Raw genomic sequence first — 13,505 nt, forward strand, 5'->3', positions numbered from 1 at the left:
ATTCATGTTTAAGGGCCAGACAGTCAAAGAATAAGGGTAAATAACCTATCCAGAAAAATATACTGACTTCAGCAATGAAATTGGGTTAGAAAGTTGCCTTTCACTGCATTCACTCATTCGTGTGACACCGCTGACAATGACAACAGGAGTTGAAACAGTTCTTAAAAAAAGGAGGCTGACAAGCTCCAAAGCTGCATATGATATTGATAAAGAAACTGAAATACAATATCAGTGCTACTAAAAACATTTGATTTATTCCTGAATCACTGTGCCCAAGTTCTGACTGCTTACACAGTTAGAAGTAGCTTGTGCCTGGAGTTTCGGGATCAGGGAAGGATGATGGAATAAACCAGCACGGATCATACTCCTCATAGTTACAAATGTGTTCCCTGTCTATTCCCCAGGCAAAGCCAAGAGCTTGGAGATGGTTCCCAGGTTATTGTGGCTCAGCAGCGTTTCCTGGTGAGTCTGGGTCTCTGTGCACAGTAACGCTTTTGATTGAAATGGCAACGATTACAGCTAGTATTGAATTATAACTGAAGTCTTCACGTTTTACTTATCAATGTACTAGTGATAAACTGAATCCTGACAACTTATTAAGTAGATCACTTCAGATTTATTGAAAGTTAGTAAAGCAGACACGGAAACCCTCAGATCAAGCAGTTCATATATACCTTGAATTAGTAATGAACATAAAGTCCCATCCTCAGGAACTGTACCTCTTCACTTTGACCACTTACAGAAAGGGGAAGAAAAGGGAGAAAGCTTAAATTCCATGCAAAGCAACTGAATATACAAGTCATGATTACAATTGCTTTAGTTGTAAGCAAGTTGCAGCCACTTGCTAAACTGAACCGATGTTTAAGATTTTAAGAACTGCCCCATGCTTCAAGGTATGTCTGCACCAATTCTAAAAGAAAAGGACAGGAAAACTGTGTATACTGACTATGAAAAGGATATGCGTGACTGCAATAGTAAAGAAATAAAAGGGGAGATTTCTCCTTCCTCTTCTATAACCATGGAGAGTATATTGAAGGTTATTCTACCTGAGTCCAAGAGCTGCTAATTTTCAGATTCTTTTTGAAAATAAAAGGCAAAAAGTAATTTAGAACAAAGTTTAGTAATGAAGTTGGTATACCATGAATATTTATAAATACAAGTGGAAATATTTTTTTATATATATATATACACACATACATGTGACCTGATATTTAATGACACACATTGTGTTAAAATAGCATTCTTGGCCCTTTGTTGCTGCTCGTTTGGTTGCAAAAAATTAGAATACAAGTATTTGATGGCAAAGCTAATCTATACAGCATAACTTAAACACAGAGAACAGACACATGTAATAAGAAAACAGTACAAAATGTACCCCCAAAAATTAAATAGGTATTCTTATGTTCCTCTTACAATATGCAATAGCTAAATTTTAATTATGCAGTGGCTGTAGTTAAAATCCATGTAACTTTACACTTAATAATGTTCCTATGTGTTTTGCAGTATGAGAAAATACCACAAGTACTCTGTGCTTAGTGTAGGAAATATTGCAGAAACATAAATATGTGCAAAGGCTAGGTATATAGATTCTAACTGTGATGAAACTCTGTCCTAAATAGTACAGGCCCAGGAAAAATGCTGGATATTATCAAATTGCATTTTAAACAACATTTTTATGCAGGAAACTCAAATTTTTCCTCCAAATACCTTACTTGAGTTTAAAAAAAAATACCATATGAAAACTTTACACGATATGTCTTGCCAATATGTTGTCTACTTCTCTATAATAAGTGAGATCAATCACCGGCTACAGAACTCTGACCCGCTATAAGTGCATGTAACTTTGCTTTCCACTCATTTACACCTGCTAAGGATTTGGATTTTAAAACACATATGAGTTGCTGCAGTAGCTAGAATTTATGAGGGTTGGGTATTATTGTATCACCAATCAGTAAAGTCTGGTCGTACACCCTGGAAATCACTGACAGTAAAAGACCGTGATCGTCTCCTAAGGGTAGGACGACTGGGATTTCTCCCCTTAACCAAATTTAAATAAGGATCAGATCGTAGGAAGCGCGGGTAGCTGTCTTGCTCCATCAGCCTGTAGACTGTATTTTGTGCTGCATCAAAAGTGGTGATGATGGGCCGTTGAATATTCTGACTTGTGACTTCCTTGGTCTGAAAGTCCAAATTCACCTGGAGAATGAGGAAAAGTATATTTCTTTAATGAACGTTCATGATTTCCTGTGTTATTATCCTTAGCAATGATACTGTACTTTGGTGAAAGTCTTTTCTGATAAGAAGACCTTGAATCCCTGATACAACAGGATATTAATACCACAGGATTAGTTAGTATGTTCATGTTCAGTAATGGCTGTCAGAAATTCTTCACAGATGTGTCATTGGTACAATGGAAAACTGGTAAAATAGAAGCTAAAGTTTGATGTTTGACTAAAAGTAACCTTCTAAAAGTGATCTTGGTATAGTTGCAGCTGTCAGGCTTTGCAACACCAGACTAATACAGAACTCTCTCCATTCTTATTTAGGATTCATGTAGAACTTTGTCTCATTAGAATATGTTAGTGAATATTTAAAATTTCTGGTTTCTGTGTAGAGTTTTGGTAGTAGGAAGATGAGAAAACTCTGATAATTAAAATATAAAAATTATTTTAATGGGTTTCTGGAGGCTTTCGATGAGAAAAGTATATAAAAATGTTCATTTATTCTGTGTACCATTGCATTCATCCTGGGAAGATTTAATTAGTATGAGAATTTTATTAAAGTGTCAGGCACTGATTTAAGCATGCTATTTTGAAAAATAAGATAGAATATATAAAGAAGTTAGTCAGAGAGAAGACGCAAGTTCCAGAACTGCATGGTCTGAAATGAGATGCTGTTGGCTGGTCTCAGCTGCTCAGCTGAACCCAAGGAAGGAAGTCTCACCAAAGCCAACTGCTTAAGGGCAACAACAGCACCCACACTACGTGCACCAAATCAAAAGTATGACAGATAAAAGAAATCATTACGTTACTGTTAGTCAAAGTACGACTTCCACACCCTGTCCCATCCCTAGCTTTCCTCCTGCTCATCTTTTTGCTTATGTCAATCTCATAAGTGTTGACAGTATCAGCGCTTAGTGTCCTACCGTAACTGCTCATAGGTTGATCAATTGGCAACGACAGGTTCTACCTCAAACAACGCAGGAGATTTCTTTTTATGTAAGGTTCACCCCAAAGACATGCAGCAGGGAAAGAAATAAAAAGGGACCTAAGTCTGTGGAAGTGGACACTTCCTAGGAAAAGCAGATCTGAATCTTAAATATAATCTATGGGAATTACAGGTGAAAATTGCACCATTTTGCAATCCTCTTAAAATCAGAATTATGCCTTTTTCACCCTTGTTACAGGGAAGTAGCAGTTAGTGTTTAACTTCTGCTATTCTGGCAAATAAAAAAAAAAAAAATACAGGGGAAAAGGAGCATTGGCAAGGGACATACTTGATCTGTTCAAACTTTATAGAATTACAGGAAATTATAAGTCCAAAAGACTTGTTGAAGAGGCTGATTGTGATTTCAGTGAGAGTTCATCATCTCCCAACCTGTTCACCTCCTTCCTAGAGCAGGCAAAAATATTCCTGTTGCTGATTTATGAATCGTTTATAACATGCTTCAGTAACGTGAAAGAATTGTAAATATGAAAACTTTTTGCACTACTACAGTAATATAAAAAGGCCTTAGTGTTGGTGAGGATCGACATATCAACGCATTTTTGTGCATGTGCTGACAGTAACATACCAAGAACATGCAATTAGAGCTGGAGGGTAGGAAGGGGGGAGGAGTCAATCAAGAAAAGTCCATGCTTAAAACATAATTAATATTTCAAGGGATATGTTTAATTTAATAGTTTTTTCTAGTCTCATTTAGTCTTTTGGCTTATTTAAAATACAAGCTTCTGAATCTCAGTTAAGTAATAATTTAATAGATAATTACTGGTTTAAGAGAAAGGGAGAATAAGTCTGTTGTTCTGGAGGTAGCTTTAAATAAAGACAGATAATACTTTTTCACAAATGCTAGCTGATATGTCTGATTGCAGCTTTAACATTTAACATCACTATTTTTTCTTAAATATACCCTGTATATGTGTGTGTGTATATATATCTCTCCAGTCTTTACAGACCACTAGGAATCTCTGATTCCTATGATATAACATTTAAACTCATGCTCTACACTTGGCAGAGTAACATGGAGAGGGTATTGAAAGGCGTGTGGAGGACAGTGAGAATAATCTATGCAGTTGCTTCCAGATTTCCTTCCAGAGCGTTGACATTTAAGATACAGCCTTCTTACGTCAGTGACTACATGATTAACTACTGCCCCTGCTTCTGGGCATGCACTTCTTAAAATCAGGTTTCATCAGATGCAGTTGTGTTAAATACTGTGTACAAGGAGGAACATTTTTACTGTACCTCTTTTGGAGCATCTTTCTGTATGAATGTTTCATAAATGGTCTTAGCTTTTGGCAAAAGTTCGTGTGCCGTTTTGCTTTTCTTGTAATCCTCACAAGCTATCCAGAACTCGATGTTCTCCTCGCTGAACTCAGTTTTCAGAAACTTTGTAAAGGCATCCAATCCAGCTACAAAAGGGAATGTTAAATTGCATTAAAAAAAAATATCCTTATCAGACAGTTACTCTTTTCACACAGTCTGTGCAACGTAATAAAATAGGTTGTGCTCCCATTGAATTACATCACATTATAGGTAATAATTTTAAAATATATAAAGGTTTTAAAATAAGCTCAGTTCTTTCATTATGATGCTGAATGCTGTAACTCCCATTACAGAATTCTCAGCATCTGTAAAAATTCACTACCAAGATCCTGTGGATTTAAAAATGGAAGCAATCAAAACATGTGGATGTATGTGGAAGTGATGGACTTTGTTCTGGCTCAATATCGATTTAGGTTGACTGAAACACTGTTTGAATCTTTGCTCATAAGTAGACTGTTCTCCATTTAAAATGAATGGTTTCTAGCATCTTTAAAATTTGCTTTTATCCTATTGTTGTTATGCTGAAGATATTTTCTTTCCCAAATATGCTTAATCTGTGGAAGTAATGCAATCATATTGATGTCAACTGTTCAGGGAACAGATCTGAAAAGCAGAGTCTCCAGCACTGTAGCTGGATCATATGTGTGTCCCTCCAAAGCGGAAGGAGGGACATATGTGCATTGGATAATTATGTAAACAACAGGCCCTTTCAAATGATGCCCAGTTTTGTTCCTTTCACTGTTTTAGAAACAAACCGTATCAGAAGTGACAAAGTCTTTTCTTAAGTACATAGAACATGTTTTCATTTTTAAGGCTTGGTCTTGCAGTCAGGAATATTTGAGCAATATTCAAATGAAATTCTACCGTTTATTGAAGGAACTCTTTGCTCTCTCTTATATTACTTTGTTCAATAAAATACAAAACTTAAAAGTTATTTTCAACTATTTTCAGTAGTTGACAGCATGCTATAGCCGAAGCACGAGGAGAGCAGAAACAGATGCTGCTACAACTGACCCATCATACCTAGTTTAGGTAACTGCCAGGTCTATTTAAGTGCACAACTGCATTTTATAATTTTCCATCAATTTTCCATCCTAACAGTCTGCACAGGAAGGAAAAAACTACTAACCTTTCTCAGAAAGCAGTTTGTCAAAAGATTCTCCCCATTTCACTGCTTCTTCAGGTGACACACTGTTTAAGAAACAGAAAGTGGTGTTGAAGAATTGTGCATATTGTGTACTTACGGAGCTGTTGTAATATATGTTATCTGTTACCATTATTGCTCAGGATTGTTTCACAAAGCCTTTTATTAGATCACAATACTAAAGGAGCTCATTCTCTTAGGTACTTCAGAATTTTTTTTAATTAATTTTTTTCTGACGTTTTTCCTGCAGAGTTGTACCTTTTTCCCCCTGTTTAAAAAAACATCAGAGCAGAGATTTTTCTCTTCAGTGTTTACATTGGGCTATTAGCCTTTAAGGGAATTGAGATCATGCAGTATGGTAAAACTCATAAGGCAACCAGGTCAGTCACCTATTTAAACTTAAAAAATGCTCTTGCAGAGATGTGGTTTTGAATGTACTCAGTCAGAGGCTGTGTTACCACAGTCTATTTTTAATGAAATACGGGAAATCCTATAGCCCGAATACAAAGTTGTAGCAATATGGTTTAGGTGATAGTCTTATAGGGCAATAGCACATGTAGCCTGGTTTGTTTGCCACAAACATGTTTCAAATGTCATGTTATTCTGAGACACTGTGCTCCATTTATTAAACTCGACGTATGCTTCATCAAATATGTCAAGTTGCACGTGCTTTACTTTGATTTCAAATATTCTGCCTTAGAGAACAATGCAGAAAGGAAAAAAGAACACCTTAATTCATTCACTCAAATGCAACTTTTGGGAAACCCTTTTTTGGTGTTGTATAGATCAACCCTGAACAAACACCTGGACAGTAGTTTGATTTTTGTAGACCAGAACTGGAGTAAGCCTGGAGATGAACTGTATCAGACTAAGACTAGGACTTAAGTTCTAAGCCTGAAGGTGAAGTCATTTTTTATCAGGTGCTTTATGAATATTAATATTTAGAACCATTTTCATTCGAGGGCAAAGCACAGTACCAATAAGCAACTTGTCCTGGGTTAGTTGGTTAGAGCAACTTCTTATGGACTGAACACTTCTTAAAAATTATTCCCCCCTCCTCATGGAGGCTTGCCGTTCTGTTGCCTGATTCACATAGTTTGGGTTCCGTTGGCAAAATCTGTAGGCATGTGAAGTTTAGATGAACAGAAATTCCAATCACTTTGAGAGGGAATTTAAGCCAGTAATGATCTTGGTTTTGCACAGAACTAAAATGATTTTTTTATTTTCCTTTTTGTAATAGACGTCAGATCTCTCCTAGCGGAAGTCATTGCTTTTAGGAATTAAATTTTTAACTAGGGAGAGACAAACAGTCCTCAAGAGGTACAAATGCTGGAGAACTGAAATTCAAGAAATGAACTCAGGCCACTAAAGTAGGGGGATTCTGGAGTCAGGGAAAATGAGACCTCGCTCCCTTACAGAGTTTTTTAGTTATGAGAAGTACAAAAAGTGCAGTTCTCTGAACTCTGTGGACTTGTATGTCTGGGAACAGTGGGTTCCTACAGTTACAGAAACTAATTTGGTCATAGTGAAAGATAAACCCTGATGGCTTCAGACAACATACGCAATCCACAACTGCACAGAATGCTGGAGAGGTTCTTTGCTGGGTTTGGAAACTCCTGGCGTGAATTTCTGATTTTCTTTCAGAAACTGCATCGACCCAGTAGCCTCACAGATCCCCAAGAGCTGGGTGCAGCAATGAGTTGCTGCAGTAGTAGACAGAAACCTAGATTTGTTCAGCTTTGCCACTTTCTAAAGAAGAGAAGAAACTAGTTAACAGATCATAGGCATTTCCACTATCACCATGCTGTCCATCTGGAATGTTTCATTAAGCTCTCTTTCTACTTATGTTAGTATCTCTGTGTGAAGAATGGAAATCATAAAAAATAAGTAAATCACTTAAATAATAAATCCTAAACTATTATCTTACTTTATTATTGGAAAAAGGGCAATTTTCTTTTTTCTTTTTTTTTTTTAACAAAAAATAATCTACATCTCTCTATAATCTATATAGAGAGAAAGATCAGCAAAAATCTACCAGTTTCTCTTCTATACAACAAGAACAGCAGAATCCCTGTTAGGCACCTGGCTGAGAGTAACGTGGTAAAAGGCAGTCGGCTGAGTGAGGAAGTGATAGTCTGTTAAAAGGGGGAAATTCTTCACAGAATTATTTATTGCTATTGCATCTGCCTCTGAAACTGCCTTTTCACAGATGATAAGAATGCATTGATGGCTGTGTACTTTGTATGAAATACCCAAGGGTAATCAGCCACCCAGTACTGCCTGCATACAGGTGGCATGGAGGCTGAGCTTTCTCTTTTTAGATGCAGTCTTAGCACGGTTTACGTGTCTGGAACCAAGACAAGGAAAAAGGGCACTGTTTTACCTTTGTTCATCACTGCAATGTCTTGTATTTCTGAGTGTCCTGTAAAACCATTGAATTAAGGCTTCTACCAGCAGCCAAACAAGACAGAGAGAGAGAGAGAAAAAAAGAAAGAAATTAATTGCCCTTCCCCCCCCCCAAGACTGGAGTGGAAAATCTTCCAGATCATGAGTATGCCCTGTCATTTGGATGGGCATGATATTTGGACATGTGAGCAACAAACATTGCTTAATTATCCAGATTGCATAGGGGCAAGTGTTTAGATACCTACTTCTCAGCTACTTTTTACAGGGGTTCTAGAAACAGAGTTTGGGCCTTTATGCAATTTCTACCATGTGTTCACAATTCATAAGGGCTTGTAGCAGCAGTTCTGGTCAAAGCAGGCATCTTGGCCCCAAAGATAGTAACTGCTTAAACAAGGTTCATCAAGCCTAACAAGACAAAAGAGCATGGGAAGCACTGAAGTGTTCTGAAGTGATCTGTGATGGAAAGAAAGGGGTGGAAAATTTTTTAGGCCATGGAGTTGCAGTACTTTACACATTCCTTCTTTTCAGTCAAGACCTACAAATATATAAATAATATATTAATGAGATCTTGGTACCCCATTGAAGTCAGGAACTAAGCTCTCACTGAAGTCAACAAAACCAAGATTTCACCCTGCATCTTTATGAGAAATAGTATAACAGGGACAATATTACAACAGTGTTTAAACATCAGTATCTGAATTTTGGAGACAAAAGTGTTCAAACAATTATCGCAATTACTGAGGAACTATGCATTCAGTATTTGACACGCATCTGGCATTTGCACATCACAGAATTCTTTGGAAAACCTGCCTTCCAAGGAGCTGTACAATTTCCCTGTAAGCAGTAATTTGTCCGCTACATTTCTGAGTTGATGCTTGCTCAATATAGTCAGTGGACTAATGAAAATACTGTTGGCATGAGTAAATGTTTAAATGTGTCTGCAAGTGTATGGGGACCAGTCTACACTTAGTGGTGTGAAAACACTAGTGGTGAGTTACCTTGATGCATACCAGATAATTCTATATGCTTTGTATGCTTTGGCTAGATTGCTAACTTTTAAATTAAATAGATCTTGAAAGTGTTATTCTCTGCCAAGTCTGAATGCACACACACAAATGCAGGAAACATTCTGAGTCACACAGGCACTTCCTGAAAGGAATCCCCATCGACTCAGTCTTTTATAATGCTTACCTTGCTGCTTTTGTCAAGTTTCCAGGTTTACCAAGATGATCACCTTCATGGAATTCAGATTTCTGCAGGAGAAGGCTCAGCCTATTTCTCTTCTGCTTAGCTCTACAACAGAATTAGGGTAGCTTTTCAAGCAACCTTGTTGAAAGTTGGTTTTTTTTTTTTTTCCTCAAACATTTCCTTTGACTAATATCTCTGCTTCTGTGTCATAGATGCCCCTATGTTCACTTATAGTAATGTTGACATTACTTCTCCTACATATATTATTCACATTAATGATTTTTTTCTTTATAGCTTAGCACAGATTAACATGTGAAGCACTGGCAAAGAGAAATGGAAATCTTTTCATTTTCAGTATCTTTTTTATTTATTTTAAAGATGAGGGGGTGAAATTTCACATTAGAGAACATAAACAGTTGGCTCAGCATCTTCTACTTTTAATGTTTCGCAAAGAAAAAGGAAGTATTGCTTCCTGTCATTTGAAATTTTTAAAAAGAAACCTTCCCAGATCATATTCAGGCTTTCAAGAAGCATTTCTCAGGGCTTCTTGAAACCTCCCTCTCCTATTTTCATAGTTTATCATTTGACTTGTTTCTTGTTCTTAAAAAGCATTTCCGCGATGAATTAATATTTTACATATACAATTCCTAGCATTGCAGTTCATGAGTTTTCATACACATAAGTCAAAAAGAAAATGACCTGTGCCCTAAATTCATACCGACAAGCTATGTTAGAAGAATCCTCTACGTAAACAGAACACTCAGAGTGTCAGCCTGACCTTAAACTTACCCAGACTTGCTTGCTTGATGTGGCTCTTCTTTAATTGTCGATTTCATGACTTTGTAATAGGATTTATCCTTTGAAGCAGAAATGTTTAGTTGGGGGAATAAAAGAAGTGGGTTCTCCATCTTCCTCTAAAAAAGCTTCCCAGTTTCAGAAAATGTTTCTTTTACTTCCTTACAGCAGTTGCATCTGGTGTAACTGATATGCTCAGGAGGGCTCTCACATGCTGTATCGGGCTGGGTTGCCCCAATTGGCTGTTGAGCAGTTTCCAGAGCAGGTAGTGGGAAGAAGGAGGTCCTCCACCTTCACTGCCACTGCAGCTGCACGTACATGGGACTTTAAGTAGAGTTCTGGTTTTACAGTCGTCATTTAGGGAAGTGAGATTGCAACTTTGCAAAATGGCCGTTGATCATCCAGACAAACACAGCTATCAGCAGAGAGCAGCTCCTGGGTTTGTGGAACTTGACATTTTACTAGACGTAGGATGACGCCATCATTCTCCCCCGAACACCTGTGAGAAGTGTACAGAGTTTCTCTAAAATGAACGTTAATGAGAATAATTTTGCATAAAAAAACGTACAACATTGTCTTAAGCTCTTAGAACTTCTAACTGACCTTAACCTGCCCTCTACAGCCCCAGGTGCCATATGCTGGACACAAAATCAGTTCTATCTACAGTATGCTAACTTGAAACTCAGGGTTTCCCAGGGTCTCCTGCGAGAGCCAGATGAAGCTCTGGGTGATCAGATATTTTGTAAGCGGAGATTTTCATTTTTGCACCATTTTTCAGAAATGATGAGCACCTACTTCTAATTTCAAGTTTGTTCACTTAAAGATACTCCTTTACCTTTTATATCTGTGGCTTTATTTTCATTTACAATCTCCCAGCCAGGATAAAAAGTCTTTAGTTCAGCACAAAAATTTGTAATTTTTTTTTTTTATTTTGACAGTAAATAACCAAAAATTTCTCATTTCAGTTTGCATAATGTAAAAATTTATTAATTTTTTAGGCTGATCAGCACAAATTACCTCTTCACATACAAGCTTGATGTCAATCAAGTTTCTCATTCTTAAGTACAATTTGTGTGGGAGATGTCATAGAAACAATGCATCTACCAAAGAAACTTCTTCAGTGTGAGCTGAATGAGGGGCTGGAAAAGATTAAAATTATGCAGTAGCTAATTGATTAAGAATTAAATAGTCCTCCTTTTTTTAATGCCAATGCCTTGTTTTGGTTATTCAGGTAAGACACTGAGCCTTGGGTAGAAGACATGACCTCATCACCTTCCCACAATTTTGTCCAGTTCTGTGCAATTACTGCAACACGGGTAAGTTCTGGTGAGAGTCCCACAACGGCTTTTCCTTGTGGCTTGTGGAGCTGAGGAGGACAGGAGGTACTAATATTAAAAAGAACTAAAAAAAAAACCTCTGCTGGGACTCCAAATTCCTGAAACATAACAAAAAAGATGCTATCTATTGTGGGGGTTTTTTAAGAGAGAAAAAAATGAAAGAAAACTCACATGTATCACATGAGTGATACAAATTTTAAAATCAGACTGAATGGGAAATATTCAGTGCAAAACTGCCTTTTGTGACCCAAGGACCTTTAAGAAGCAGGGTTATGGTTTTAAACTGCATTTTCAGTTTCAGAGTAGGCTTATCTATCACATCCTGCTTATTTTAAACTGGCTTTAACCACAGCTGTTGTTAATAATATATTCTTCCTTTTACTAATTAGTAAATAAATATAGAATGCATGATTTTAGTTCACTTTTCTGCAACAGTGATAGTCGCATGAGTTTTTTGTTCACCTATTATGTTTGTATAATACTGCCTGTGTTCATCTGCCATAATTTTATTACCTGGTGATTTCAGTTCCTGAAAAATGTCGTTAATTGTGGCCTCAATAGTTCATATAAGCTGATTTAAGAAAGATTTGTAGCATGAAACATCACTCAGAAGTGAATTACGGTGGCCTTGGTGAAACGTCACTCGGAAGTGAATTATGGTGGCCTTACCACTATGCCATGTAACTTACAGATAGAAATGACTGATCCAGCACCCACCAACCATGGGCTCTCTCCAGCATACATCTGAATGGCTTGTCCAATCCACTCTTAAATAATTCTAAAGCAATGGGTGTGAGGTCTTAGATGCTTAAAATATTACTGTACTATACTGTGACAATAGAATCATAGAATGATTTGGGATGGAAGGGACCTTTAAAGGTCATCTAGTCCATCCCCCCTGTAACTGGCAGGGACATCTACAACTAGATCAGGTTGCTCAGAGCCCCATCCAGCCTGGCCTTGAATGTTTCCAAGGATGGGGCATCTACCACCTCTCTGGGCAACCTCTTCCAGTGTTTCACCATCCTCATCGTGAAAAATTTTTTCCTTATACCGAGTCTAAATCTATCCTCCTTTAGTTTAAAGCCATTACCCCTTGTCCTGTCGCAGCAGGCCTTGCTAAAAAGACTATCCTCACCTTTCTTGTAGTCCCCCTTTAAGTTTTGAAAGGCTGCAATCAGGTCTCCCCACAGCCTTCTCTTCTCCAAGCTTAAGAACCCCAGCTCTTTCCTCACAGCAGAGGTGTTCCAGCCCTCTGATCATTTTTGTGGCCCTCCTCTGGACCCTCTCCAACAGGTCCCTGTCCTTCCTGTGCTGAGGACCCCAGAGCTGGACGCAGCACTGCAGGTGGGGTCTCACCACAGCAGAGGGGCAGAATCGCCTCCCTCAACCTGCTGGCCACGCTTCTCTTGATGTGACCCAGGATACGGCTGGCCTTCTGGGCTGCGAGCGCACATTGCTGGCTCATGTCCAGCTTTTCATCCACCAGTACCCCCAAGTCCTTCTCCTCAGGGCTGCTCTCAATCCCTGCACCCCCCAGCCTATATTGATACCGTGGATTACCCTGACCCAGGTGCAGGACTCTGCACTTGACCTTATTGAACCTCATGAGGCTCACACAGGCCCACTTCTCCAGCCTGTCCAGGTCCCTCTGGAGGGCATCCCATCCCTCAGGCGTGTCGACTGCACCACTCAGCTTGGTGTCACCTGCAAACTTGCTGAGGGTGCAAGCAATATCAGTCCCGAATGCAGCAATGTGCTGCGCATCTCCTGAAAATTCATTTGGAAATTTTTTTGGAGGGGGAAGTGGGGAGGAAGGGAATAATTACAATCAATCTCTTTCCCCCCCCCCCCCCCTTTTTTTTTTTTCCCATTAATAGAAAGCTAATATTAAATCCAGGCCCTGAAGTAGCCAAATTGCATCAAAGTCAGTCTGTGTTTTGTCAATGATGGTGCTGGTGCTAATAAGTATTTCTGTTTTGCACTGCAGGCTACAGTAGTTATAGCAACGGTATTAATGACCCTATAAATGCTTCTGGGCTGTTTTGTATACTGCAAGATGACAATATAGAAAAATGAATAAGTTATTT

The 13,505-nt window shown here is 38.2% G+C and overlaps 1 protein-coding gene across 1 annotated transcript; it reads right to left on the reverse strand.

The window, feature by feature from the left end:
- Nucleotides 1-339: 339 nt before the first annotated feature.
- On the reverse strand, nt 340-10,411 carry RGS18 (regulator of G protein signaling 18). The gene is made up of 5 exons (XM_082313623.1): nt 10,073-10,411; nt 9,287-9,388; nt 5,675-5,736; nt 4,465-4,631; nt 340-2,196 (listed from the first exon to the last, which is right to left on the reverse strand). Exons 1-5 carry the CDS (start codon nt 10,189-10,191, stop codon nt 1,942-1,944), a joined length of 705 nt encoding a protein of 234 aa, XP_082169749.1. The 5' UTR covers nt 10,192-10,411; the 3' UTR covers nt 340-1,941.
- Nucleotides 10,412-13,505: the final 3,094 nt, after the last annotated feature.

The sequence above is a fragment of the Platalea leucorodia genome (genome assembly GCF_965183815.1).
Source record: "Platalea leucorodia genome assembly, chromosome: 5".
Lineage (NCBI taxonomy): Eukaryota > Metazoa > Chordata > Aves > Pelecaniformes > Threskiornithidae > Platalea > Platalea leucorodia.